We start from the raw sequence: 24,147 nt of genomic DNA on the forward strand, positions 1-24,147 counted from the left end.
GTGAGCCTCGTTCTGGGGAAGCTGGGCTAAATGCATAAGCATAAAGTGTCGTCTCAGATTAGCATGTGCAGTCCGCACAGGATAATCAGGGATGACACTATCCACTTTTAAGGAATTTTTCATTTAACGTAAGTCCCTTCTAATTGAAAATCAAGTTTAGGCGGAAAGTGTCTAACAATAACTGACAAAATGACTATGGGAAATACAGACAATGTGGTGTCTATGTGCCTCCATCAAATATGTGGTCTTTAAAGAATTAATCAGCTCAAAGAAGACAGCACACAATGCATAACTATGTACTTGGTGCTCTGATTAAAAAAAATATAGTACATACACTTAAATTTAGTTTCATCCATTTTATTTGATTTCACTTTGATAAGTCAAAAGTCGAATGCTGAGATGCTTTCAAGTGCATGCAAGCACATTAATCTCACTGTCTACTGCTACAGGTGACTACATAAAATTATGGCACTACTTTTGTGCAATAATATGGGCCATGCTTTGTGAAATGAGGGTTTAATGCATGTGCGTAAAGTGTCGTCCCAAATAAGCCTGTGCAGTCTACACAGGTTAATCAGGGAAGACACTTTCTGCCTAACTTTGATTTTTGCTAAGAAGAGACTTTCTTGAAACGAAAATAAATTAATAAAGGCTCAAAGAGTAATCCCTGGTAAGCCTGTGCAGACTGCAATTGTGTGAAGACACTTTATGCACATGCATTAAAGCCCCTTTTTTACATGTAGCTCAGCCCATTTGCATAACAAATGACATAACAATGGCTTATAAAAGTTGTTTGAACCATAAAACCACACAGAATGCAAACAATCTTTAATATGAAGTTAAAATATTAAAACATCAATCTAAAAGAGTAAAAATATTTACAAAATATAAATCACATTTGAAAATGTGTGTGGTCCCTACTAAGACTGGACCTAGCTATGGTGATAACTTGTCAAATATAGTATCTAAACATAAATGTACTGGACCTAGCTATGGTGAAAACTTGTCAAATATAGTATCTAGACATAAATGTACTGGACCTAGCTATGGTTATAACTTGTCAAATATAGAATCTAGACATAAATGTACTGGACTTAGCTATGGTGATAACTTGTCAAATATAGTATCTAGACATAAATGTACTGGATCTAGCTATGGTAATAACTTGTCAAATATAGAATCTAGACATAAATGTACAGGAATCAATGTAACTAAAATAATTAAAATGATTTGTTTGAATTGAGATGCAATTAACAATTGTGTTTCATAAACCTCTATCCACGATTATTAACAGTAAAAAGGGCTTTAACAGGAACGCGAAAAATAAGAAGATTAGTGGGTGGTAACCTTTAGATCCTACACAAAGTATTGATACCCATTGGGTCGCTAATTCACAAAAAGGAAAATGCAGGGTTCATATCTTGATAGATTGAACAAATGCATCAAAATTGTCTTCTATATCATTTTAAGCATTCCAAATAATAAATATACACAACTGAGGCGTGGTAAAGTTTTCCCAAAATCATACTAGTTTGTTGGAGAAATACATTTCTGAAACGGAACTTGTCTATAAGATCTACATTTACTTCAAACTTGAATCAGTTTCAATGAAAATATAAAGACATTCATTGTCTTCATCATGAGGGGCATACTTAATGCATAGTTAAATGTTTCAGTATTTTAGCTATTATTTTATTAATGATACTACTTTTTCTATGTGATTTAAGGTCTTTAGTTCTGACTGGCAAGCAGTAAAATGCGATGTTAAATATAGTAATATATTTTGTGTAAATTTATTTTAATCTTCACAAGCCCCCACCCAAAAATCCACAGTTTTGTTAATTGACCCGATCAAAACCATTGTTTGACCTGTTTGTGCTCTAGTTAAAAAGTACACCTGTATGTATGGACACAAAAACATCTCTTTTGTTAAAAGTAAAAAAATTACATTACTGCACACTATATAAGAATAAAATTCAAGACGTAAATAAAGACCAACACCCTGTCAAAATTGACTGATGGTTCACCTTAAATTCTAATAACAAAGACAGCAATGTTAACTGCATCACTGTGATGTAGCTTTAAAGATTAATTTGAGCTGCATCCTTAGAAAACTGGGCTTAATGCATATGCCTAGTGTCCTCCCAGATTCAGCTGTGCAGTGCACACAGGCAGGGACAACACGTAAAAAAAGTCATTTAACTCTTACAGTGCTGGAACCGAATTTTGAAAGCCTTTGCAAACAGTTTGGATCCAGATGAGACGCCACAGAATGTGGCGTCTCATCAGGATCCAAACTGTTTGCTATTCTGATAGTATTCTTTTTTAAAAATCAAAGAAAATGCTAATTTTATAAATTCAGCAGACGGCATTTTAGCAGACGACAAATTTCCCAGCATGCAAAGGGTTAAAATAAGTCTGTTCTTAACCAAAAAATCCAGTTAAGGTTAAACGTCGAGTTCTTTTTTATGATATCACAATGCGTTGATACACAAAATATATGGACATACATGTACATAAAATTTACTCAAACATCTCATAAGATTAAAACTAACATCAAAAGTACAACATGAACACTGGGTTTGAGAAATCCACAAGCAAGTCTCTGACAGATTCAGTACAGTTTTTAATGAGACTGCCACACATTTACTAGTCAGACCAAGGTACCTTGATCAGGGCGCAGAATAACGTGTCTTTGTGGGGTTCTGAATAAAACCTTAAAGGATGTAGACCACCGGTAGCGGTTTTTTTTCAAATAACTTTTTAAAACAAATTTTCTTAAGAATTTAAACTAGTGTTAAAAAGACAGATTTTTATACTGCTGATGGCAATGTGAACTACATCGGAATTACTGTATTTAATAAGCATGAGTTCTTGTTCAAAAAGTCCATGTGTACTGCATGGTTATGCGTCATGCAACATGAAATTTTGTCACCAATTTCAGACGTATTCAAGGATTGATTCTTATACCTTAAGATATCGGCACAAACTTCAAACAACTGTCTTTTATGCACTAAAATTTTTGCCAATATATTCAACAACATGAGACATTTGCAAAAACAAAGTTTGTAACAGTGTCTTTACATTCTGTCCAGCCCATGTGTAAACCCCTGAAAACCCCGTTGCTTCTGCAGCTTTTTAGATAGATATCAAATCTCACAACATTGATTGTGTTTCATAAAATAGAAAATACTGCAAGCCAACTATGAAAAGAATGTCTTCACGGTTCCCCGTATGCTTGTCCTGCACATGGGACACCTGTGCACTTTGGACCCACACTCTTCACATGTGACGAAATGGCCACAGGGCAAAAAGGTCAAAGCAACCTGCCGTTCCATGCAGATTTTACATTGCAGTGATTCTTGCATTTTCCGTAATTCATCTTCAGTAGATGAAGAAGGGCCTAAAAGTAAGAGACACAATTTATAACCGTTACTCTGCTAACAATAACACAAGTGCATAAGAATTCTAATGGTCATACGAGTCTTGCTCTCTGCTAATCAAGTTTGCACAGGCTAATCAGGTCTGCACAGGCTAATCAGGTTGACACACACTAATAAGGTAGGCACAGGGCAATCAGGTACGCACAAGCTAATCACATCTACACAGGCAAATCAGATCTGCACAGGCTTATAATATTTGCACAGGCTAATCAGGTCTGTACAGGCTCATCAGGTCTGCACAGGCTAATCAGATCTGCACAGGCTAAGCAGGTATGTACATGCTTATCAGGTCCACACAGGCTAATCAGGGACACTATCGTCTTTAAAGGATTGTTTGATTGCACAGGCTATTCTGTAATGACACCTAATACACATGCATTAAGCGCCATTTACACAAAGGCAGCCTCAAATTATACTTCTAAAGTAAAAGTTGTTGGTTATTAATGAAATATGAGCAAATAATACTTAAATGGCAATTAGGTGGTCTTTACATGAAATGGATTTTTTATTTGAAATATAAAAGTAAGCTATAGGCAAGAATAAATCAATTATACATATGAAATAGACATTGACATAAAGAAATGTTTACTTAAATTCCTAATAATGTTGTTCCAATGTGTTCCTGAAAACTGCTTGTGCAAAACTGTCTTGATTTGATCAATGTACATAAAAAATACAAATTATTGTTCATTTACGAATAAAAAAAGACAATTTAAACATTTCTTTATGCATAAGAAATAGGATAAGTAAGTCCTTATGTTATTATTGAATAAATCAGCCTGGCTCTGGGAAAACTGGGCTTAATGCATGGGCGTAAAGTGTCATCCCAGATAAGCCTTCGCAGTCTGTACAGGCTAATCACGGAAAACACTTTCATCTTTTATGGGTGTTGTTTGTTTGAAGGAGGTCTCTTCTAAATGAAATTCAAGAGTAAGCGGTGAGTGGCGTCCCTAATTAGCTTATTTTGACTGCACAGGCTTAAGTGGGACAACACTTTACTCACATGCATTAAGTCCCGTTTTCCAAGAATGCGGCTCAATTACTGAATGTTCACACAAGACTTTTGAGTATTTTCCCCCTACCTGACAGTAGTCCTTCACCGCTGGGTGGGTACACGTGATCCTGTTGTCTGCGCAGTGCCTCCACAGCGTCCAGGAGCTGATTTAACTCACTGTACTCAGCACCTGAAACATGGGTCAACAACTGAAGGATAAACATGGTTCAACAACTGAAGGATAAACATGGGTCAACAACTAAAGGATAAACATGGGTCAACAACTGAAGGATAAACACGGGTCAACAACTGAAGGATAAACATGGGTCAACAACTGAAGGATAAACATGGGTCAACAACTGAAGGATAAACATCGTTCAACAACTGAAGGATAAACATGGGTCAACAACTGAAGGATTAACATCGTTCAACAACTGAAGGATAAACATGGGTCAACAACTGAAGGATAAACATGGGTCAACAACTGAAGGATAAACATGGGTCAACAACTTAAGGATAAACATGGGTCAACAACTGAAGGATAAACATGGGTCAATAACTGAAGGATAAACATGGGTCAACAACTGAAGGATAAACATCGTTCAACAACTGAAGGATAAACATGGGTCAACAACTGAAGGATAAACATGGGTCAACAACTGAAGGATAAACATGGGTCAACAACTGAAGGATAAACATGGGTCAACAACTGAAGGATAAACATGGGTCAACAACTGAAGGATAAACATGGGTCAACAACTGAAAGATAAACATGGGTCAACAACTGAAGGATAAACATTGGTCAACAACTGAAGGATAAACATGGGTCAACAACTGAAGGATAAACATGGGTCAACAACTGAAGGATAAACATAAGTCAACAACTGAAGGATAAACATGGGTCAACAACTGAAGGATAAACATGGGTCAACAACTGAAGGATAAACATGGGTCAACAACTGAAGGATAAACATGGGTCAACAACTGAAGGATAAACATGGGTCAACAAGGATTATATGAGCAGCCTTCTGGGAAAACTGGGCTTAATGAATGTGGGTAAAGTGTCATGTCAGATAAGCCTGTGTACTCCACACAGGCTAAGAAAGGATAACATTTTCCTCTTACCTTGGGTTTTTGTTTAAGAAGGAAACTTTAAACAAAAAAATTATATAAAAGAGGAAAGTGGCCTCTCTGATTAGCTTGTGCTGACTGTACACATTCTGGTCGACACCTCAAGCACGAGCATGAAGCCCAATTTTCCCACAACCAGTTTCATAAGACTCTATTATGGATAATAAAAAACAAGAGATGTGTTTGTCAGAAACACAATGCCCCCTACTGTGCCACTTTGAAATTTAAAAAAAAAGTTGATTATATCCCTTTATATAATATTACTTCCCTTGTTAAAATGATCTGTACCTGCGTAATGATGTAAAATATAAATTATCTCCCTTTCAAGCTTGTTACTTCCATTGGATTTGTTTTTTTGACCTTTGACCTTGAAGGATGACCTTTACCTTTCACAACTCAAAATGTGCAGCTCCATGAGATACACATGCATGCCAAATATCAAGTTGCTATCTTCAATATTGCAAATGTTATGACCAATGTTTCAGTTTTCAGTTTGGGTAAAAAAGTGTTGTTTCCACTTAAATTGGGAAATTGATAGATTTTTTTTGCTAACAAATATTAAATTAAGATTTTAAGTGTTTTCCCTATTATATTTATTACTAAGGTTCAACTAATAGAGCTGGATCGGGAGGTGAACTAAATGTTGCAATCTATTTAAATCAAAATCAAAATACTTTTTGTTAACCTTCAATTGAGAATGTAATAAAGTCATATAGAAACAAGAAATGTGTTTGTCATAAACACTATGTCCTCTACTGCGCCGCTTTGATTTATTTTAATTTTTTTCATCATTTGGCAGGTTCAGATAATTATCACCCTTTAAAGCTTATTACTTCCCTTGGATTTGTTTTTTTTACCTTTGACCTTGAACGATAACCTTGACCTTTCACCACTCAAAAATGTGCAGCTCCATGAGATACACATGTATGCCAAATATGAAGCTCCTATATTCAATATTGCAAAAGTTATGGCAAAATATTTAAGATGGGGCAAACAAACAAACCAACGGACAAGCCAAAAACAATATGTTCCCCACTATAGTGGTGGGGGACATAAAAAATATACTTTTTGAGATTGTGATTGGGGCAAACTTTCGGCAAAAATGTGGCCCGAAAAAAAAATGCAACCCACCTGTTGTTCTGTGGTGCCTCTGTACAGCAATGTTCACCAGCTCTCTACTATAGCCCATGTCCAGCACCTTCTGTACAAAAGGGCTGCTTTGTAGCTGGCTGGCAAAACAAATAAGACTGATTATTACCTTTAACCCTTTACCACTTTACCATGCAGATTCACGTTTTTTACGTGTTTGTAGTTTGTAAGAAAATCTAATTAACTTAGACTTTTTTTAAATAGATTCAATTAAAGCTTCATTTGCAGACCCTTATATATACTTATAAGCAGAAAACAGCATTAAAAATGAACAGCCGGTGAGTAACTTGCAGGCTGTTCTTCTTTTATGATGGTTGCATATACACAATGTAGTCGTATTCACTTTGCTACTGAGTGTGAAAGCGTTAACAATTTTAGCCATTCCCATAAATTTAAATTAAATATAATGAGTGACGTTATTGTTAGCTAAAAATCTGCTTTATGGTGTCTATATAATCCATAATTGTGACCAAAAGATTATGATTCACAATTAAGATCCAAAATTCACATGTATTTGGACAACCAAGTCTTCAGATATGATACCTGTAATTGAAATTTCATTGAAATATAGCAATTAGTTTTTGACTCAATAAAAGGAAACTCCAGTTCCACATACAAGACACAAATTCTTACTTCAGAATAGGTACTTTGTTTTCAAAATGAGCCTCGTTTTGAGAAAGTGTCATCCTAGATTAGCCTGCGCAGTTCAAACAGGCTAATCAGAGAGAACGCTTTCCATTTTTATGCAACTTTTTGTTTAAAAAGATGGTCTAGTTTAAACAAAAATCCAGTCAAGGTGGAAAGTGTTGTCCCTGATGAGCATGAGCACACTGCACATGCATTAAGGCCAGCTTTCCCCAAACAAGGCACATTTCTAGTAAAATGACAACCTATTCTTAAGTAATAACTTGTGTTAGTAGATTGTCATAAAATATTGGACTAGAGTTTTCTCAGTTAACAGACAGAAGCCTCATAATTATTGATAAATTAGAAAAAAGCACTCCCAGATTGGTTACCTGTTTTCATCACTAGCTGTTACACTGCGTGCGTATTGACATTCAGGGGCCCAGTGCAGGTGCTCCTGTAGAGGGACATCGTGTGCCTCCCACTGCCGGAACATGATCCCACAGTGAAAACACTTCACACAGTCATCTGGACCTACACAAAACAATGAGAGATAAACAAACAGGGAGTCACATTTTAGAGCTTAAAATGTTCTTACTTAATCTTCTATATTGTTTCTTTGTCAAAAGTTGTAATCCGTTTAAGTTTAAGGTTGTGTTATTATAAAATTCACACTATACATAGAAGTGTATGAATAAAGGTTTTATCACAGTACTGAAGGTCTTCTGACAGGTTTTTTGGTCACATTTAGGGCCCCATTCCAAATTCAAAAAGTAAACATATTTCCCAAATGAAAGCCTAAAATTCCCACTTAAAGTTTTCAAGAAAAATAAATATTACTTTTAACATTTAGTTCAAACACTGAACTTAAAGCTATCACACATCAACCTGCTACATATGATCGTTATTACCATAAACAAGAAGCTTTTGCAATGTTTGCATCATGTGTATTGTTGTTGAAAGGGGACGGTCAGAAACTAGAATTGCAATTGCAGTTTTAAGAAACAAAGAAAAACTGCAATCACAAGTCCCTGAAAAAACTAGAGCTTTGCCACAGACGTTACTTATGCCCCAACATGCTGCATTGACACAGAATATTTTGCATGCTGTCTTCACAAAACAAGAAAAGCTTATTTATGGCGAATTTTAAGAATTATAATGCTATTATCATTTATGTCCATTTTGACCTTTGAACTCTTGAATTCTTTCACATGACACGCCGTCTTATGACTGTGAACAAAATTATTGTACAGAGTCATTTTAAAACCTCACAATGAATGACATAATTATGGCCCAGACAAGCTTATTTATGGCCATTTTTTACTTTTTAACTCCAAGTGTTACCTTGACCTTGGAGATATCAATATAATTCTTTCACATGACACACCATCCAATGATAGTGAACAAAATGTACCGAGTAATTGTAAAATCTCACAATGAATGACATAGTTATGGCCCGGACAAGATCATTTATGGCAATTTTTGACCTTTGAACTCAAAGTGTGACCTTGACCTTGGAGATATCGCCGTAAGTCTTTCGCATGAAACACCGTCCAACGATGGTGAACAAAATTTGCAAAATGATTGTTAAGTCTCACAATAAATGACCAAGTTATGGCCCTTGCAAGCTCATTTATGGGCAACTCCAAGTGTCAGTATCTAAGGATTGGATGTGAAGCCTTTAAAACTGGAATATAGTAAGACAAGAGATGTGTTCGTCAGAAACACAATGCCCCCTATTGCGCCGCTTTGAAATTTTTTAATTTTTTTTTTTCATTTACCTTTCACCTTGAAGGATGACCTTGACCATGAACTTCCACCACTCAAAATGTGCAGCTTCATGAGAACGCCGCTTTGATTTTATTTTTTTTACCTTTGACCTTGAAGGATGACCTTGACCTTCCACCATTCAAAATGTGCAGCTTCATGAGAACGCCACTTTGAAAAAAAAGTTTTGGTTTTTTTTACCTTTGACCTTGAAGGATGACCTTGACCTTGAACTTCCACCACTCAAAATGTGCAGCTTCATGAGATACACATGCATGCCAAATATCAAGTTGCTATCTTCAATATTGAAAAAGTTAAGGCCAATGTTAAAGTTTTCAGACGGACAGACGCCATATATTTGAATTTGACCTTGAAGGATGACTTGACCTTCACCTTTCACCACTCAAAATGTGCAGCTCCATGAGATACACATGCATGCCAAATATCAAGTTGCTATCTTCAATAGTGAAAAAGTTATGGCCAATGTTAAAGTTTTTGGACGGACGGACAGACGCCATATATTAGACATTTGACCTTCAAGGATGACCTTGACCTTCATCTTTCACCACTCAATATGTGCAGCTCCGTGAGATGCACATGCATGCCAAATATCAAGTTGCTATCTTCAATAGTGAAAAAGTTATGGCCAATGTTAAAGTTTTCGGAAGGACAGACGCCATATATTTGACATTTGACCTTGAAGGATGACCTTGACCTTTATCTTTCACCACTCATAATGTTCAGCTCCATGAGATACACATGCATGTCAAATATCAAGATGCTATCTTCAATAGTGAAAAAGTTATGGCCAATGTTAAAGCTTTTGGACGGACGGACAGACGCCATATATTAGACATTTGACCTTGAAGGATTACCTTGACCTTCACCTTTCACCACTCAAAATGTGCAGCTCCGTGAGATGCACATGCATGCCAAATATCAAGTTGCTATCTTCAATATTGAAAAAGTTATGGCCATTAAAGTTTTCGGACGGATGGACAGACTGACATACACACATACTGACTGACGGACAGTTCAACTGCTATATGACACCCTACCAGGGGCATAAAAAGTCTTAAATTAAATTTAACTTTCTAAGTGACTATAAATGCGTCAAAATACATATCTAAGGGGTAAAGGTATAAACCACACAACGCCTGTGCAGACTCCTATGTTTATGAATGATGTAAACCATATGGAAGGTATAAACCACACAACGCCTGTTCAGACTCCCATGTTTATGAATGATGTAAACCATATGGAAGGTATAAACCACACAACCCCTGTGCAGACTCCCATTTATGAATGATGTAAACCATATGGAAGGTATAAACCACACAAAGCCTGTGCAGACTCCTATGTTTATGAATGATGTAAAACATATGGAAGGTATAAACCACACAACGCCTGTGCAGACTCCTATGTTTATGAATGATGTAAAACATATGGACCCAACTCTGGGAAAATATAGCTAAATGCATGCGGTCAAATTGACGTCCCAGATTAGCCTGTGCAGTCCCCACAGGCTAATTAAGGACAACACTTAGTTTGTTTTGGTATTTTTTGTTTAAAAGAAGTCTCTTCTTAGCAACAGTCTAGTTTTTGCAAAAAGTGCCATCCCTGAGTGATTACATTATTTAATAATTTATCCAAAAAACCCCTTACCATATAACAATGGATGTAAACTGCCCTGGTATTTCATTGTGGTATTTCAGTCTGGCAATGCTCCAGAACCACTGCGGTCTGTTTATTTATTGTTTCCATGTATTTTTTTTTAAATTAAATTAAAAAGTCCTGTATCACAGAGTACGCTGCTGATTAGGTGTCACATATTGGACAGCATACTTAATATATTACAGGTTTAGTAAGAACAAATAAAAGTCTGAATCATTAAAAAAAATCTAATTGAGTTGTAACAGGTGCAAACGGACGAACACCTCATTTTTCCTTTGGCTTTTAAAATTGACACCTCATTGAAAATTATGCAAACAAAACAGTCGTCCCAATATTGAATACCATTCGTATACATTATAGTTTTGCAGTTAGAGATAAGCATTTCTTTTATCTTTGTACAACAAATAGTTAATTACTGATAATTTTACATTCTTACGAGCCGTGTTCTGGGAGAATTGGGCTTAATGCATGTGCTTAAAAAGTATTTCCAGATTAGCCTATGCACAGGATAATCAGAAACAACACTTTTAGCTTTTAGGGAATTTTAGTGAAAAGGAAGTCTCTTCTAAACGAAAATCCAGTCTAGGCAGAAAGTGTTGTCCCTGATTAGCCTGTGCAGACTTACGCTCATGCATTAAGCCCTGTTTTCTCACAAAGAGGCTCTTAAATAGTTACCAGTATAGAAGAATCCTGCATCCACCATATTGTCAACACTGACTGGAAACTTAACTCCGCACTTTCGAAACGTTTCCTGCCTTGTGACAGGTTTACTGTACTCCGGAAACTTTGCAACATTTGTTCTGTGAGTTGCATTGAAAGCTGTCTGAGGGAGGGGAACATTTCCAACATTTTGCTTAGCTAAAAAAGGACATGAAGAGTTAAATTTTGAATGTTCTGTACGCACTCTATCGCCTTGTTCCCAACTTTTTAACACTAAATTACAAAATATGCACTTTGCCTGATCTGGTTGTCCCAAAAAGTAAAATCCATCTTTGGCAAGTTCTTCTGGTCTCACAGGAGATGACTTTGGCCAGTCCTTGAAAGAGTTCAGTCTCATCTTCTCACTTTTCAACAACAACCGATCAGTAAAATCATCCTGCAAAATATTTTTGAAATTGTATTTAAATTTGAAAAGACAATACTTACAGTGTTCTACAAGTTGTTACAAAGAACAAAAAAGATTTCCATACTACAGTTAATTTTCCCTTACTCAGTGATCAGTTGAAACACAGGACATACATCATTTCTTGTGGAAATGTAGAAATTATTGTAATAAATTAATTATCATAAACTGTAATGTCTTCTGACTGATTGACATTGCTAATATTTAATGCAATGTTGAATCTACCATTATATTTATATAAAGGTGTAGGTAAATATAAAACAAAATTTTTTTTTTTTTTTTTTTTTTTTTTTTTTTTTGAATTTATAGCGTTTATTCACCTCCATACATTACAAAGTGTATCATTAGTTTTCATGTTATTCTGTTAGTATATAATATAGTTGTTTAACAATTCAAATGAATAATATAATAGAGGTAAATAAAATCCATGCATTCCATTATATAGACACAATCCTACAGTTCACACATACACAGACACATACATGCGATGTTATGAAACAAAAAGAAACAACAATTGTTTGGACTTCAGAAAAACATAAGCTTTAATCAAACGTTTTGACTTCAGACAATTAAAAACATTAATCAAACGACCATGGTATTAAATATTTTAAGTAAACAACACAATTTACAATAATACTGTTCTATTGATCTACAAAAAGTTTTACAATTGACCAGTTAAGTAGTTTCTTTTCTTTACATTTAGTATTAGATTGAATCTCCCATGCTACGCAAAGATAATTATTCAGCCCCCTTATTGAAGGTAATAGACCCTTTCTCTGGCATACAAATATATACTTTTTAATTTCAAGAATAAGAATATTAATATCAGTCATGTTAATACTTGTACAACCAAATAACATTGTTTGACATGAAATATCAGTACATTTTTGCACATTATGGGATCTTAAAAAGTCTACAACATAATTAACAATTCTCTTTGTGAAAATGCAGTCCCAGAATATATGTAATAGGGTTTCTTCATTTTCTTTACAGAAAGAACATAAATTGTCATGAACAATGTTCATTTTAAATAACAAAGATTTGGTTCCTAGGATTCTGTGAACAATTCTTGTCTGGAACCACTGAGTGTAAGTGTCTTTAGATATAATAAAAACAAGTGCATGCACTTTTGTCCATTCAACGTTATTAAAAAGTGTATTCCATTTTAAATGGCAAGTGGGTATATCTGTATTATAGCTAAAACATTTATAGACAAGTTTGTTTTGATTATATCCAAATACAATGTTATTCAAGTAAAATGATATAAATGCACATTGTATATATAAAACAAAATTGTATTTGGAATTTTTAAGTTTGATTCCATACCAAGCATGCATTGACAAAGTAACACGCCCTGATATAAGCATAGCTGTACTTTCTACCTAAGTTAGGAACAGCAAACAACCTCAGCATAATGACATCATTTTTCTGTCATTTTCTTTAGTTTATTAACCCTTTCCCACTCAGAGGCAAAGTGAAAGTGGCTATATGCAAACAGCAGTAACTTGCAGTCAGTTCAGGTTTTATGCTGTTTGCTGCTCATCAGTAACCAAGGGTTGGAAATGAAGCCTTTCAAACTTGAATCTAGTAAGAAAGGTCTTTAATTAAATTCAATTTTTTAAGGGACTCTAAATGCGTAAAAAAAAACATATCTAAGTGGTTAAAGATAGAAACATGAGAAATGTACAGGATAAATAGAATACCAGGTAAGAGTGAATTCAGATAAGTTGACATGCTAGGCTGGACAACCTGAGGCACTTACCAGGCTATGTGGGTATTGCTTCAATTCATAAATACATCATAAATAAACGAGCTTTGCGCTGGGAAAATGGGGTTAAATGCATGTGCGTAAAGCGTCTTACAACACAGGCTAATCAGGCATGACCCTCACTGCCTAGTCCAGATTTTCACTTAGAAGAGATTTCATTTAAATGAAAAATACCATAAAAGCAGAAAGTGTTGTCCCTTATTAGCCTGCGCTGACTGCATGCCCCCCCCCCCCCCCCAACATCTACAGACCCCATACCTGTTTGCAGTCCATGTCATCAAAGCCATTAGTGATCTGTTCTCCTCTTTCCTGGCCATTCACCGGCATTTTAGGCCTTGATGCTCGACAAATAGCACGGTCTGCCACATCTCTACTGCGAACGCTCATTTAGTACCTTTATTTCTAAAAAAAGAAAAATCTGGTAAACTTAATTCTTAACACCCCAATACCTCCCACCCAATAAAGTTGCGCTAATTTTAATCGCCACTTAACAACATTTTCATTTCGCAACAATTTTGATACAGGCAGCAAGAACCCTGGGTAAACTTTGTTTGTTGAAAGTGCCTGAATTGTGCTTCCAATTAAGAAATTATGTTAAAGCGTCAATCAGTATATATTCAATGAGTTATGTTCCTTATTAAAAATAATTTGATGCTTAAAACAAGTAATACAAGGTACAATACGTGATGCCTGGCATGAACTGACAATAGCTCATGAGATAAAATCCTGAAAGGCACTTTCACACATCAATCAAAATTTAGATTGGACTTGGATAATATTCAATCATCACACATAGATATCACTTGTTTAGCAGTTAACATCATGATCATTTTTGTTGGGGACTTTACTAAGATGTTTTTTTATGGAAAATAATCCATGGGCAATACCTGGAGATGTAGCAGGGTTTTCCAATTGTTCTATTACAATAACTGTATAAAATTTAATGACTACATTGAGTTCATCAATAACACAAACCTTAATTATCCCCACGCTTTTTGAAAAAAAGGTGGGGATATTGTGGTTATCTCCGCCGTCCGTCCGTCCGTCTGTCTGTCTGTCTGTCCGTCCTGGCCACTATCTCCTCCTACACTAAAAGCACTAGAACCTTGAAACTTACACACATGGTAGCTATGAGCATATGTGCGACCCTGCACTATTTGGAATTTTGATCTGACCCCTGGGTCAAAAGTTATAGCGGTTGGGTGGGGCCGCGTCAGAAATTATCACTCATTTTTTTAGGTTATTTTACATTTACTTCTTTATTTCTACACCGATTCACTTCAAATTGATACTGGACCTCTCTTATGACAATACGGTCAATCTCAACCATGCATGGCCCCATTCCCAACCCTGGGGCGCCCCGCCCACATAGGCCACACCCACCAAAAATTTCCATTCACTATAATTTTTTCATTTCTACACGGATTCACTTCAAATTGATACTGAACTTTTGTTATGACATTAGGGTCAATCTCAACTATGCATGGCCCCAATCCCAACCCTGGGGCGCCCGCCCACATAGGCCACACCCACCAAAAAATTCCATTTACTATAATTTTTTCATTTCTACACGGATTCACTTCAAATTGATACTGAACTTCTCTTATGACATTAGGGTCAATCTCAACTATGCATGGCCCCATAACCAACCCTGGGGCCCCGCCCACATAGACCACACCCACCCAAAATTGCTTTTACTATAATTTCTTCATTTCTACACCGATTCACTTCAAATTGATATTGAACTTCTCTTATGACAATACAGTCAATCTCAACTATGCATGGCCCCATTACCAACCCTGGGGCGCCCCGCCCACATAGACCACACCCACCCAAAATTGCCTTTTACTATAATTTCTTTATTTCTACACCGATTCACTTCAAATTGATACTGAACCTCTCTTATGACAATACGGTCAATCTCAACTATGCATGGCCCCATTACCAACCCTGGGGCCCCGCCCACATAGACCACACCCGCCCAAAATTGCCTTTTACTATAATTTCTTCATTCTACACCGATTCACTTCAAATTGATACTGAACTTCTCTTATGACAATACGGTCAATCTCAACTATGCATGGCACAATTACCAACCCTGGGGCGCCCTGCCCACATATGTCACACCCACCCAAAATTGCCTTTTACTATAACTTCTTCATTTCTACACCAATTCACTTCTAATTGATGATGAACTTCTCTTATGACAATACGGTCAATCTCAGCTATGCATGGCCCCATTACCAACCCTGGGGCACACCTAGGTCAAACATTCGGCGTGGGGATACGCGTCGGCCTCTGCCGCGCCATTTCTAGTTAATATTTTAGATCGTATTTTTTAAATTTTACTACAGGTTTCATAATATTCCAAAATAAGCAGTTTTTTGCTGGTGAATTACTGGCATTTCACGACAGGAGGAGTTTTTACTTTTTGGGACAAAACCTGGATACAAATTAGCAGACCCATAAAAAGCAGAGAAGATGTAGATCTACAATGTGGCTTTATTTGCGATATAAAGACAGAATGATGAATGTGAAACAATCTTTATAAAAAATATCAAACAATAATTTCCTTAACATCTTAATCAAGAAAAAAACTCACAATTACATTTGAAAAATCCATACAAAATTACAGAACTGGTTTTAAATATTAGTACTTCAGAAACATTTGGAAGTGGGATCGAGATGAAATGATAATATACCTTCTAATAAATATTAAAAAAGGCAGTTAAATATACAGTTAGTGATTGCCCATGAGCTCAATGGAGTACATTTTTTCCTGGGATACTAAATTTCTAAAACTTCATACAAGTCCATTCAATTTATCATTGAATACAAATTGGCGACTGTGAATCAATAACAAATTTAATAATTCATTTATTGGGGTTAATCAAATTATTCCATTCAGGCTAATAATAGGAAATAGCTCATTTAAATTGCTTTATGTTTTTTTTATTACATATCATTTTAGTTTTGAAAAGTGTAAGATACACATTACATGTTCATGGTTCTGGGCTTATATAGTTATTTTGATGAGTAATCAAAATCATAAAGATTGTTACCCATGCAGGTAACCAATTGAAAAGATCATTTATTTTCCTGTATATAAATGGAAACACAAATTATTGAGAAGGAAATTTCTGAAATGTTATTTCAGGTTCTATAAAATTTTGTACTAAAAAAGCAGATTATGTAAATAGCATGACTAAGAAACATGGAAAACTATGTTTAGTAACTGATCTTAGAATAGATTTCTAATCTAAGCCTCTTAAGTTTATACCATTTATGCCTAGTGGACTCTCCCATCCTTCTAAATTAGGGATGTCTTATCATGTCTAGTATATTTATTTCTATATTTTGAATATTCCTTACAGAAATTCCTTTAAGCAAACAGCCAGACCCTGATGAGACGCCACATCATGCAGCGTCTTATCTGGGTCTACGCTGTTTGCCAAGGCCTTTTTCTAGACGCTAGGCATAAATGGGTTAACCTTAAGACTTTTTGATAACAGTTGATTAGAAAAATGAGTAAACATTTCCCATTGTTGATATTTTTAGGATTCATTTTTTTAATTTAAGTATGGTTCTTAAAAAGGAATACAGATTCATCATACTGGATGAAGTATTTGAATAATATTAAACATGATGAGGGTAAGCACATCCAGTCTCTTTTCCTGTATATTTGACGAAATTAATAGTTAAATTAATTTTTTATACTAAATGAAAACAAGTTCAACACAATTGTGACATTTCATTAAAATGTGTATGCAATCACAACAAAATACAAGCAAAATGATTTATGTATTAGATATTTTCTGAGTAAAAGGCCCATTCTAAGATTACACCATAGCAAATTGTTTTTCCCAATAGGGAAAAGTACCAGTACCGCACAAAATAAAAAAAAATAGCCAGAAAAACAATAAACTTGGGAAATTTGCATTGTTAAATTCTCACTTTGGGAATTATGAGTCTCTTTAATTGTTTGTTACTTATAATTGCACAAACCTATTTAAATACTCGTTTACATGCCTCTAGGCCTGCAATGTTCAGTTTCAGCCATAATTTTAATTGTTTGACAGACATACAGAAAACCTGTTGCAGATAATGCGCTTCTGGGAGAAAATGATGCAACCTTTCTTCCGTTAGACATACAGAAAACCTGTTGCAGATAATGCGCTTCTGAGAGAAAATGATGCAACCATTCTTCCGTTAGACATACAGAAAACCTGTTGCAGATAATGCGCTTCTGAGAGAAATTGATGCAACCTTTCTTCTGTTGGGGATTTTTTCAGATGACAATTGGGAATTTTGCAATTTTTCATCATTTTGGAAAGTGCTTTTTACCAGTACGTTACAAAGAAGGAAAAAAAATGCTGCAACCCTGATTTGTTCATATCTTTTCTCTCACTCAGTTCAGTCATGATTTGATAACAAATACACTAAACTTTCATCCAAATTCTGACATACCATTAAATAATAAAATAAATAGTTGTATAGACTAATAAAAACCAACATACTGTTAAAAAAGAATATATTTGATACATTTTGAGCATTTAAAGGGCCTTTTCTCATTTTGGTTTATTGACATAAAATTGTTTCAGACTCGCCAATTTTTGTTATAGTGAGGATATTCGCAAAGAAACAGTAAAGCTGAACATTTACCATGCTCTAAATATACATTATATGCATCTTTTAACGTTAAAAAAAATAAATTATCTAGCGCTACAAAGACCAAACTATTGAATAACTTTTAGACTTTTGAATAGACTTTTACTCCAAGGGCCAGTGGTTTAAGCCCAGTTGAGGATTACTTTTGTCTCTTTTTTAATTGTATTCTTGTTTGTTCTTTTTACAGTATTTATTTACTTCCAATGTTTTAATTTATCAATTTAAAGCATTTAATGACAAACTTCATTACATATTACATACCAAAATCTGTGAAAAGGTCCCTTTAACGCAACAGGTTTAGCAAATTTTACTTTATTAATGAGTTTTTTTCGAAACAAAATCTACAATTCAGGTGCTTTGAACGAAAAAACAACATCTATAAGATAGAATTTTATAATAAATAACTTAAGTTTAAGCAGCTATATAATGTTCAACTTGAAGGGGTAGCCAAAATCCATAGCAATGGATAAAACTATAGGAAAGTCTAAGAAAGATACAAGTGAGGCACAATCCAATGAGTTAGTAGCATAGGTTTTTAAGATTGTTTTTTCTACTCCTATACAGATGATATCTATATATCCTACTCGGTAGATTATGTCTTATTATTTTGACTATGGATTTTCGGTATCCGGAGAAGTGCCCCCCCCCCGGAGAACTGCCCCCCGGAGAACTGCCCCCTTATTTTAAAGGTGGCGGAGAGGTGCCCCCCCATCAAATCGGTAGGGGCGGAGAACTGCCCCCCTGTCAGAATTTAGTAGGCGGATATCTGCCCCCCCATCAAATCTGTAGGGGCGGAGAACTGCCCCCCGGTGTCATATTAGTTATTAGTTACGTAGTGAAAACAATACTTACGGGTAATTTTACGTTATCGCCGTACACATTTTATCCGGTAACAATTTAATTTCAGTACAAGTATATTACCATTTATTGAACTGAATAACACAAATTGTCTAGAGGCATGTGATAATACTGTTTAAGGCCCTTGGTACGTATCTGCACCACTCACTATACATGAATGCCTTGTAAAAGTCGTGTTTTAATAAGAGCGCGAAACATAGTCGAGATCCACACAGGAAACGCGTGCGTGTTAATACTGGCAATGTGTTGCAACTAAATATAGACGTGCAACTCGGTACTTATGGAGGAAAAGTTACATCGGAATTAATTTACATTATAAAGATAGTATTGACCCATGGAAAAAACGTTAATTGACATATAAAAAAGTAAATTAATAGGCATGGCAAAGGCAATAATTTAGCTGACTTGAAGAAAAAAGTGAAGTGAAGTTGAATTTATAAGCAATTTATTTATGTTGTTTAGTTAATTCATGTCTTCTAGCACCTTATCCGTCGGTAGCATCGCCAGACCGTCGAGTCGTCCGCAGTTTGCATTTTGAGCAGATCATGTCGACATGCCAAACAAACAAAATCGGTAACAGTTGCTTTAATTAGCAGCTAATAAGGCAGGCAGAGAACTTGTTACCGTTAACGATAAGTACCGCGATCTTTTAATCTTTTAATTGGTAGACCGGACCGACCTTAATTGTTAAGAACTTGTTAGCTTTGAATAAAGCCGCATACGGGTTTATTATATTGAACCGTCCAAATCCGTAATTGGCGAAAACAAACAAATAAATTATTGTTTTCAGCTGGCATAAGGATGGATTAAATTGCATGCTAATTGTTTGTTTTTATTACGGGGAAAATATCAAATAATTCAGCCGCGAAAACTTTTTATTAGCAAAAAGTTATTTGTTTTTCTTTGTTCACATTGACGAAAATCACGTGATTATCAAGTTGGCGACGTGACGACGTCCATGCCGAGGCAGGTATTTTATGCCGTTTTATAACTTTTATTACTTGTACAACTTTATATTACTTTTGAAATTTCACTCAATTTCCATACATAATAGCAAGAAAGTTACTGGCGTTATTGTCATTATAATACTCGCTTTATATATCACCGCTATTTCTTTAATTAGGGGGCACTTCTCCGGGTCATCAATTCTGACAGGGGGGCAGTTCTCCGCCCCTTATTAATCAGCAGGGGGGCAGTTCTCCGCCCTATACAAAAACAGTGAGGGGGCAGTTCTCCGCCCAGTGAAAAATCTTTGGGGGGGGCAGTTCTCCGGGGGGGCACTTCTCCTAGAGCCTGGATTTTCATAAGGATACATGAGGTGACTAACCAGTCATGATAATTATGTATTTCATGTTTTCTATATTTAGAACATACTGATTATCATACAGTTTTTATCAATTAAGGTGTAATGACGAATGGCAAACCTACATTTTTCACATTGCTTAAATATTTAGGAAATATTTATAAGCACAATTGAATTGAATTGTAAACAGACCCATGATTTATATCACCGACAATCAGCGAGCAGCACCATGCACTTGGTAAATTGATTGCTTCTCAGGCTGTTGTCGCTTCCGTTTATTATTGTTTGTGTGGTTGTTGTTGTTGTCTGGAAATTATAATCGGGGTCACTAGGTCAAGACGGGCACTGGAGAACAGCCAATAGATCTATATAGCAGACATTCCCTATATTCTGCAAATTTTATCATTTCATAGAAAACCGCAACAGTACTCGCTTATTTTGAAAATAAAAGCAGTTTACTGATACAACAACTACTACTAATACTACTTCTACTACCACTGTGCAGCAACTACTACTACTGCTTCTGCTACTAAAACCGCTAAATATAATAATACTAATAATATCAATGATAATACTAATATAAAGAAATGGAACCTGAAATGAGCTGCATGTGAATCGTTTTAAAACAGTTTAATACAAACATACCTTAATACCTTACACCACATCCAATTTATTAATTTTTTGCTTAATATACATATATATCCTACACATAAACATGCTCATAAGAAACAAGACTCAACCGTTGTTTCATTCTTGATCTTTAGTTATTTACATTCCACATGTGTTGGTGTTATCTATCTGTTTACAATAGCCATGAAATCCCCCGATTATGACTCATACCTACGGTCGCGTGGTATGGCCATCTCGATATTTATAGCTTAATAGTCACTGTGTCTACTGACTTTTAAAACATATACAATAAGTTTATGTAAAGAATGTATTGCTTTCCATGCAATTTGTCTTTTTTTTTCTAGGACGTTCATTTATAATCGTTATCAGTCATATTTGTCAAATAAGGTTGAATAGATTCTACATGATTTAATATATTATTTAGTATAAAATTGAATTTTATTTTCTCTAAAAGAAAGGGCGTGTACGATGTAAATATAGCATATGCTATGAATATAATTAAAAATTCAAATAAATAAAAAGGAGTTTGTTAATTTAATGTATATAAATATGTGCAATAGTGAAAAAAAAACACGTTTGCCCAAGTAGGATACCGTATTTATTGTTTTTATCTATATGGTTTAAGCGATCTCGACCGAACGTAAATTGTTTTCAAGAGAAGTTAATTAGAAAGTGTATATGTAGAGAGTTATCTAGTTAAATACTATTCAAGCATGAACTATTACTATGATTTAATTGGGACGCGACTTTAATTATATTTAATAACACGTATGTATTTGTTATAAGACTTTCAGTTTATAAATAGCTCATATATTAAACTTGTCAAAAAAGAATATTTGATTGAGACTAGACCACAAAGTACAGTACAAGATTTGTAACGCATGGGATTAACTGAGGAGGCGTTAAGTATAGATCGTAAGATATGCGTGACTTCTGAACGAGAACCATCGATTAATGACTCACAAACACATAAGTGCATTCGATAATTTTAATTTACGCCAAACTACACTATTTATTAAATACGTCAATGTGCGCACGTACTTCTTAAGGAGATAACCTGAAATGACAAATTTGGGTTAACAAGTAAGGTAGTAAACGATGTCATCAAAACTAAGTATATATTTTTCAATCATTTGTTGTTGTAAGTGTTTCAAAATACCAATATTATTTAAGTGAAATGTTCGAAGATTTTCGTGTTTGTGAAAAATATCAGAACAATTTTATTTTAAATAATGTGGTATTATCAGTATATCAAGAAAACAAGTTCAACAATTTGTATAAGACTGTGCGAAACGATATAGTTCGTGTTTGTTTAGAAATCAGTGTTATTTTGTTTGCGTATAATTCATCAATTTTGGAGTCCTGGCTTTTTCCGGATCGCGGTATTGTAGTGGATATGGTGTCCGCCTAGCGATCGGGAGGTAACGGGTTCGATCCCCGTTCTTTGACCGTTCTTTCTATCTCCCCCAAAGAAATGCTGGTTCTAACCAGGCTCAAGACTCATTGAATAGTCATATTGCGTCGTTCTTTTTGTATTTTGGCCGTTTGAGCGTTTATCGAGCTTGTGTGATTTCGTTAGAAAAGTCTCTGTTAATGCTGAAGTTTGACCCTCTTAACTGATTTGCACGAGAGAGATCATTTCAAGTGTATTGAACGTCCGGAAAGTTCACAATGATACCCCTGTTGGTGCTCCTTGAGAGTCTTCCAAGACGGTGAGCTCGCTGAATTCTTCGATGGTGCCTTATCTTGAGCTGTTCAACAAGAAATTGAGCAATGACTTTAAAATAGTTTTCATTTCTTTGCTCGACTATTCCACCAAATATGAGATTATTTCTTCGGCTCCTTGCCTAAATGTCAATGGATTTGTATTCAAGGAGTTTTAAACGTAAATTTTGTTCTGACAGTGAATCTTCTATTGATGTCAATTTTGTATGCATCTTTAAACATTCTTCAACCTTGTGATCAAAATGTTCATTTGTTTAAATATTTCTGTCACTTTTCCATCAAGTGATAATTGAAATACTACAAAGTTGTTTTTACATTGAACATATGTTGCAATCAAAGGTGCGAAAGTTTCCCTTTGTGATTCACACCTATACAGTATTATTCACACCTATCCACTTATATATTATCAGTGGGACGAACTGGTAGTGGCACGAAACGTCCATCACCCCACAGTTCAACATTGCTATTTTTCGGATAAACTTTATTTATTTCATCAAAAATACAGATTGGGCGAAATGACAAAGTGCGAACACCAAAAAAGTTGCTCATTATAAGCAGGTATGATAGAAGCATGTAAATAATTTTTAATATACACCGAACTGAGCACCTTTGTACAGTTTTCAACCCATAACCTATAAGCGCCAACACAGCTTCTCTTTAGGAGAAGTGCTGGAATGGAAGTAAAAGAAGACATAAAAACTGCATCTTGTACCTTATACATGTTAAGCTTTCAAACATTTTTTCCTGTAATTAAAAAAAGATTATCTTATGCAAAGGATGTTTTGGTAAAATCACAGAATTTTGTATTTAAAGAAAAATGTATGATGTTACAGGATGGACAACAGTTTACGCTTTTGATAAAGCAGTCATGCCATGGAAGAGATTAGCATGTAACCAGCAAAGTTCATCATTGTCTTCAACACTGTGGTGACAGCAATTAACACACGTATGATTAAGTAATTAATAAGCATTATACTTTATATACTTGGTATTAATGCGCACGCGTGGAAAAGTGTAGACATGGATTTTTAAAAACAACAGTTTTGGGCTCTAAAAATTAATGTATAAGTGCTTACTAGTGTTTTTTCATGAAGAATACCCGACATGAGGCAGTGCTCTAACATTATTACTCAATGCCGGCTAAAAGCGACAATTCAAAAACAAGACAATCCAAACAGGTCAGAAAAGGAAAACGGAATGCCAACACCCCATTTACGGGTGATGATAGCCATTGTTCCAAAACCGGTTTGGCAAATCAGCAAACTACAAGCACAGGAAAATCAAGCGCGA

At 35.2% G+C, this 24,147-nt stretch overlaps 1 protein-coding gene across 3 annotated transcripts; it reads right to left on the reverse strand.

The window, feature by feature from the left end:
* Nucleotides 1–341: 341 nt before the first annotated feature.
* On the reverse strand, nt 342–21,320 carry LOC127850496 (baculoviral IAP repeat-containing protein 7-B-like). 3 transcript variants are annotated; one of them, XM_052383585.1, is made up of 7 exons: nt 21,243–21,320; nt 13,932–14,075; nt 11,458–11,878; nt 7,734–7,875; nt 6,700–6,797; nt 4,526–4,627; nt 342–3,403 (listed from the first exon to the last, which is right to left on the reverse strand). In XM_052383585.1, exons 2-7 carry the CDS (start codon nt 14,058–14,060, stop codon nt 3,204–3,206), a joined length of 1,092 nt encoding a protein of 363 aa, XP_052239545.1. In that variant the 5' UTR covers nt 14,061–14,075; nt 21,243–21,320; the 3' UTR covers nt 342–3,203. The 3 variants fall into 3 exon arrangements, with proteins under 3 accessions (XP_052239545.1, XP_052239543.1, XP_052239544.1); XM_052383583.1 differs by having other exon boundaries at nt 21,148–21,312; XM_052383584.1 differs by lacking the exon at nt 21,243–21,320 and adding an exon at nt 20,695–20,842.
* Between the last annotated feature and the right edge of the window lie 2,827 nt (nt 21,321–24,147).

The sequence above is a fragment of the Dreissena polymorpha genome, chromosome 11, assembly GCF_020536995.1.
Source record: "Dreissena polymorpha isolate Duluth1 chromosome 11, UMN_Dpol_1.0, whole genome shotgun sequence".
In the NCBI taxonomy this organism is placed as follows: Eukaryota; Metazoa; Mollusca; class Bivalvia; order Myida; family Dreissenidae; genus Dreissena; species Dreissena polymorpha.

Coding starts and splice junctions, on each gene's coding strand:
- LOC127850496 (XM_052383585.1), bottom strand. CDS start 14,060: ATGAGCGTTCGCAGTAGAGATGTGGCAGACCGTGCTATTTGTCGAGCA. Junction 6,798..7,733: donor ACAGCTAGTGATGAAAACAG/GTAACCAATCTG, acceptor TTGTTTTGCCAG/CCAGCTACAAAGCAGCCCTT. Junction 4,628..6,699: donor GAGGCACCACAGAACAACAG/GTGGGTTGCATT, acceptor CCCATGTTTCAG/GTGCTGAGTACAGTGAGTTA.